Below are 6648 nucleotides of genomic sequence, written 5' to 3'. Positions count from 1 at the left end.
GCCAACAGTGCTAAAGCACATGGTCCTTTTTCATAATTTTTAGGGTCCTAATTTACATGAATTTTATTTTTCTAGAAAAAACTACATAAGAAATGGTTACAAAGTTCTGCAAATATTATGTCTAGAAGAAGAAGACAGTAAATACTGCCACGTGAGCTGATTTTTTTGGGTTAAAAGGCTTAAAGGAGATATTTTTGTTTGTAGCACAGAGCCCAATAAAATATTGAGCCGGCCTGTGTAGCACATTGTTGCGCTGACGCCAAATATGATACACATAAGCTTGAGCAGCAACCTTGCGTAGGATCGATGGAGCTTGCACATAAGAGAGACTGGACCAGGATAGTAGTTCAGCCCAGGTGAAGAGCAGGCGATGAGATGGAGTTAACCTGCTGAAGACACAGTTCCAAATTGAAGATGCGAAATCACATGTAAGAAGCAGATGGTCGCGCGATTCTGTCGATGTAGAGCATAAACAACAAAGATCAGACGGGGAAACTCCCCAAACAGCCAACCTCTACCTTGTTGGCAATCTGTTTAAAGTACTCACCCTGAAGGCGTGCCTTGGAACAACGCCTTTGAACCAAACAGAGGATGCCTAATTTTTCTCCGTATCTCTTGGTCTCAAAGCATCCCAAGTTTTTGATGATGAGAAGCCGTTGCAGTCAGAATTTTCAACAACCCAGGAGAACATGTCCTGCTCATTGACGTGACTAGGCAGCGCAATAGTGGTCAGATGAGTGTGGAGCAGTAGAGCATTGTTTGACCTAGGGGAAGGAAGAGTCCAGCCAACATGATTGCACGCGTCACTAACTTTAGCATCGCAGGGTAAACGCAGCAATCTAGGTCCATCAGGGCCAAGAAACTTGATTAAAGGACCAAATGGGTATATGATGTTAATTAGCCTATATGAGTATATGATGTTAAACAGGTCGGCCCACATTCATTTAGATGATGACTCAAGAGATTTTATGTTTGGATCATATCATAATCGACAACGAGGAGATAAGGACACCCAAAACACATTTGGATCCAAGATTGCCAGCAAAGAAACTGTCTTTTTTCAGAAATTTAAGATTCCCTTTGCTTGGATACAAATCAAATCCTAATAATATGTGTTTGAGATTGAGATCAGTCTACGGTTGTCAAAGAATCATTTAATATGGATAAAGTTCTACGCAACTGTAAGGGCATATGCATCCATGTAACTTTGAAGATTGATCTTAGGTGTAAAATAATCTTAAAACATTCTAAGAGAGAGAAGAAAAAAAAAAGAAGGAAGAGAGGAAATTATGGAACCAATAATTTTCAGACACGTGGCTCATAACTTGTATTAGAACAGATCTTGCAGAAGATCGCAATTCAGGTTCGTCTTCTACTGTTTGAATTTTTTCAAATTTTTAATACCTAAGAACACTACTTGTGTTGCTGCGATACTTAGACCACCATTAACAAGGGTATCTTAAAGAGTTTTTAAGTAAGAAATGTGGCTTAGCTAAGACCCAAAACTAAGAAAAGTGGCTTAGCTAAGACCCAAAACTAACCTTAAGAACCAACCACATGTCATATTATTACTTTAATACTTCTAAGAACCATTTTTAAGATATCATTGTTAATCATGCTCTAATGGTCTAACGTGAGAGTAATAATCAAGAAGCGTAATAATCAAGAAGCGCAATAATCAAGAAGCATCACCTTACGAGTACAAGAACTTAACCAGAAAAAAAAAAAGGAACATAAAAACAATAAACAAGGCTGAGTCTAGTAAGACTAGGACTAACCAAATTGACACCAAACAAATGGTTTTTGATTAAATCAGAAGTCGAGCTTAACCGGATATCGGTCGATGCAGTGTTCCCATGGACTACTAACCGAAGGCTTGACATTGTGCAGAGCCACCCAAACCGCGCTGTTACACTTAAACCCACTTCCAAAAGCAATCTGCCAAACCCGGTTTCCTTTCTTCATTCTACCTTTAGCCTCTATGTAAGCCAGTTCATACCAAATAGAGCTCGATGATGTGTTTCCAAACCTGTGCAGCGTCATTCTCGATGCCTCGACATGTGTCTGAGAAAGCTGCAGATTCTTCTCTAGCTCATCAATCACAGCTCTACCACCAGCATGGATACAGAAATGATCAAACGCAAGCTTGAAATCCGGGATATACGGCTTCAGCTTAGCGTTAAACAATTTCTTCGTAACCAAAGTCATGAAAAACAGAATCTGCTCGCTTATAGGAAGAACCAAAGGACCCAAAGTAGTGATATTCGCCTTAAGAGCTTCCCCAGCTATAGCCATAAGATCTTTCGACAACGAAACCCCGGTCTTCCCATAATCGTCCTGTTCTTGGTAAACACAATTGAAAGCCTTCTCAACAGCTCCTTTATGAGTCCTAACCGTATGAACCAACTTATACTTAGACCGTCTACGATCCTTACCCTTATTCGACAACAAAATCGCCGAACCACCAACCCGAAACAAACAATTCGGAATCAACATAGCCTTCTTATTCCCAAAATACCAATTCTGAGTAATATTCTCAGTACTAACCACAACAGCATAAGTATTCCTATGAACTTGCAACATATCTTTCGCTAAATCGATAGCGATAACACCCGCACTACACCCCATTCCACCAAGATTAAAACTCTTAACATTCCCTCTAAGCTTATACTTGTTAACAATCATAGCAGATAACGAAGGTGTAGGATTAAACAAGCTACAATTCACAACCAACACACCAATATCCCTAGGGTTAATCTCGGTGTTCTCGAAAAGCTTATCGAGAGCACCGAACATTACCTGCTCAGCTTCCTCCCGCGCCGCCATCATCGTCGGACGCGGAGGGATACAATGTAAAGCTTCAGGGAGATAAGTCTCTTCTCCTAAACCAGAACGTTCAAGAATCTTCCTCTGAAACTCTAAAGAAGACTCATTGAAATCTTCAATTAACTTAGAATGATCCATAAACTTCTGATACTTAACCTGAAGACTCTCTGGAGGAAGATAACAAGAGTAATCAACGAGATAAACGGATCTGGGACGACTCATGATATAAACGGTGGAGCCAAAAATGGCTAAAGCAGAGAGAAAGATGAAAGCAACGAGATTGTATTGAAGATGAAGCCAAATCTGGTAAAGATCGTCAGTGGTTAATCGAGAGATCTCTGTGACTAAAACCGCCATTAATGGAACCAAACAGAGCTTGAAGAGATGAGTTATGAGATAATGATAACCTAGCTTGACGTATTTCATGTTGACGCTTTGTAAGAAATTAGGAAGCTTTCGTCTTTCGTTCTCTGTTCGGATCTGTACGGATCCGCCATTAACAGGCTCGTTAGCAGCTTCCATGGCTTCCGAGAAAAATGGAATAAAAATGAAAACTTTCTGTGTGCAACGAGTATTTGTGCATATGAGAAGAAATGGGTAAGTGAGTTTGATAGGAATAGAATCAGTGAAGTGACGCCATTGAAGAACACGTCATGAAGAAAACAGTTGATCTGTCGAAAACTTGTGTTTTTATGATTTAGAGAGAAGAAGAAGAGTTTTTGTTTTGTATTATTTGGAATCTTTTTTGTTTCTTTGACCTTTAATATGTGTGTGTGTGTATAAATAGCAGCCAAAAAGGTATATAGAGTATTTATTTAGGGTAAAATAAAATGTGTGGTTTTTGGGAGGTTACAATTTAAGGAGATAAAGCTGGCATTTGGTTAGGAGGTCAAGTCCAAGTAGGAAGTAGGAAAATGTTACTAATAAATTTGCCAACGAAAGATGTACAAAACGATTTAACATATTTCTGTATTTGTACTCAAAAACTTTAATGTGAGTGTTGTTGCCTGTTGGTGTGGAATAGTCTTTTAAAGACTGCGTTTCTATAATGGCCAATCATTTTTTCGTTCATGTTCTTTTCAACCACATATTTTTCTGAAGAAAAAAGTACATGTGATGTTGTGAACACATAAAAGATAAAATATCAATCAATTAATCATATAAATATCTATATATATATATATATATTAATTAATTTATCTATAATAAAAATATATTTTATTGAAAAATATATCTATTTATATTTAATCAAAATATAATATTTATATTTGACCAAGAAAATAAAATAAGAATATAATATTTGCGACCTAAAACAAAATCTACATGAATAAAAGTAAAAATTGGAAGCGACCACAAGAAGATTTCTCTTTTTCTTCTTAATATGTGATCCCGACGTAGTTTTTAGAGCATCTCCATCCATCAGACATTGTGTGGGACTGTGAGTGTCTCAAAAAAACTATTTTAATCAATTTATAATAAATAAGTTATTTATTTAAATTATAAATTATAAAAAAAAAGAATTTAGCCAATAATAAAAGAACAAGTGGAGACACAGTTTCTCAAAGTTTCTCAAACCAGAAACCGTGTCTACACTCTCTCCTACTTTTTATATTATTTTCTATTTTTTTAATCTTGAGACATTCCTCCAAACATTACTGGTTGGAGATGCTCTTAGATATTTCAAAAAAGTAAAATGCAACTTGAATAATAACTCAAACTTTAATAAAATTTGACAAAAAAGGCTTAAATGCTAAAAGGCCATCTTATCAAAGTTGAAATCTCCTGAATCAGAATTGAAACAATTCATATGTCGATAATCGTTATAGTTTCTTGTGCACTAAATATTATTCCTCACTTGCATTACAAAAGAAAACATGAGTAACGACATTCGGACCGAATGAAGAGTCACTCCCGTCACGTCAAAATATAACACGATAACCAACAAACGTTTTCCAATTAACCGATACAATTAGATTACATAGTTCAATTAACGGTATTTATGAGCACAAAACCAATTATGCATTTCAATAGCCATGCTCATGTACCCATATGTTACTCCATTCGCGATTATCCTGGTCTCATGCTCGACTCGACATTGCGTTGTAAATGTATGATTTTTGAGGTCACAACTAAAGAAGATAAAGCTGGTATTTGGTGGGGAGTCAAGTCGAAGAAGGAAGTTGGAAAATGTTAATAAATGGTATTGAAAAGACTTGACACACTGAATTTATTAAAACTTTATGTGACTTTTAGTGGAATAGTCTTGCAAGGATTAATCGGCAGCAGTGGTCATAGGGGTCATATATATAAATAAATATATTTAATTAATTTTTATAAAATTAATATATTAATATTGGAGAGATTGATTAGTTTTTGTGTTTATATTCATAACCTTTAGAAAATATATATTTTTAAAAAATATAGAATGTAGGGAAAAAACAGGATATATGTCTAAATGGAAGAAAAAAATTGATATGTAAATGAGTATTATAGATCTTTTTATAATAAAAGATATTATAGATTTTTGGAGATACAAAAATAGAAATGACAATAAGGTTAAGTGACAAAATAAATATTCATGGGGTCAAAAACAAGAATTGATCATATGACATAGGGGTCATTATGAATATTTTAAACCAAAATATCTAATTATCTAAGGAAACTTACCCTATAATTAAAAAATTTATAAATTTTATGGGGGTCAACTGACCCCCTCCTTGAACGTTGCCTCCGCCACTGATCGGCAGTACGATACCTCAAACCAAACTAATTTAAACAATTTGTCGATGCAAGTGGAGTCGAGACTGATTCGACTTGGATCCGGAGAAGAGCACCCCAAAACAAACATATCTCGCCAAAATATGGATGTTAGTACCAGTGGAGGAAACTTCTAAATAGCCGAGACATACTTTAACGGGAAAAATGTCGAAAAATACGCCAACTTTCAAATTTGGGATGATTAAAGCATGAACTCTCAAAATATCACTTTAATCACAAAATTTCTGTTGACTCTCTATAAATAGTAAAGTTTTCGTTGACATGGCCAAATTAGGCATCGCGTTAAGTCCCGGTTAGAATGACGCTGACGCTGTTAACTTGCCGTTTACAGTCACTGTTTAACCAAAACGACGACTTTTTTCTAAAACAAAAACGTCGTTGTTTTAGTCATAGAAGAATGTCAAAACCCCCAAATCGATTTCATTCCTTTATCGATCCCTAACCCTAGAAAAAAAAAACTCAAATTCTATCGTCGTCTTGCTTATTGATCCCGATAGTGAAGACGCATGAAGGAAATTGGAATTTTCGTCGGTCGCGGAGGCTGCTGGCTTTGGTAGAGGAAGAATGCAAAGCAAACGATTGAGAACCTGAGACGATTGAGATCCCAGAAGAATCAGAGACAATTCAAAACCCATCGGAGAGTGAGGAAGTGTCGATACCATCGGAGATTGAAGCGGCGTTGATACCATCAGAGAAGAGCCCAGCAGAAGCAGAGACAATTCAGTCTCTGAAGAAAATGTCATCGTTTTAGTTAAACGGTTAAGTTAACAGCGTCATCATCGTTCTAACAGAGACTTAATGCGATGTCTAATTTGGCCAGGTCAACGAAAACTTAGTTATTTATGGAAAAGTCAACAAAAACTATGTGATTAAAGTGACACTAGATTTGTGACCCGCGCATTGAGCGGGATTTTACTTATAAACTATTAACAATATAAGCCGTGAATATAAATATATATATTGAATTTTAAAAGATAAATCTAGAATGACATAAACCTATTTATGAAATGATATATAACATAGATTTTATTGAGAATAATGTTT

At 35.9% G+C, this 6648-nt stretch overlaps 1 protein-coding gene across 1 annotated transcript; it reads right to left on the bottom strand.

Annotated features, from left to right (window-relative positions):
- Nucleotides 1–1643: 1643 nt before the first annotated feature.
- LOC9322281 (3-ketoacyl-CoA synthase 9) lies at nt 1644–3588 on the bottom strand. The gene has a single exon (XM_002884114.2). The coding sequence runs from the start codon at nt 3346–3348 to the stop codon at nt 1813–1815; it is 1536 nt and encodes a 511-aa protein (XP_002884160.1). The 5' UTR covers nt 3349–3588; the 3' UTR covers nt 1644–1812.
- Nucleotides 3589–6648: the final 3060 nt, after the last annotated feature.

The sequence above is a fragment of the Arabidopsis lyrata genome (genome assembly GCF_000004255.2).
Source record: "Arabidopsis lyrata subsp. lyrata unplaced genomic scaffold ARALYscaffold_3, whole genome shotgun sequence".
NCBI lineage: Eukaryota > Viridiplantae > Streptophyta > Magnoliopsida > Brassicales > Brassicaceae > Arabidopsis > Arabidopsis lyrata.
The sequence above is the reverse complement of the archived record's forward strand: the minus strand, read 5'-3'. Positions and strand labels throughout refer to the sequence as shown.

Excerpts from the sequence above, each read along its gene's own strand:
- LOC9322281 (XM_002884114.2), bottom strand. The coding sequence starts at position 3,348 with ATGGAAGCTGCTAACGAGCCTGTTAATGGCGGATCCGTACAGATCCGA.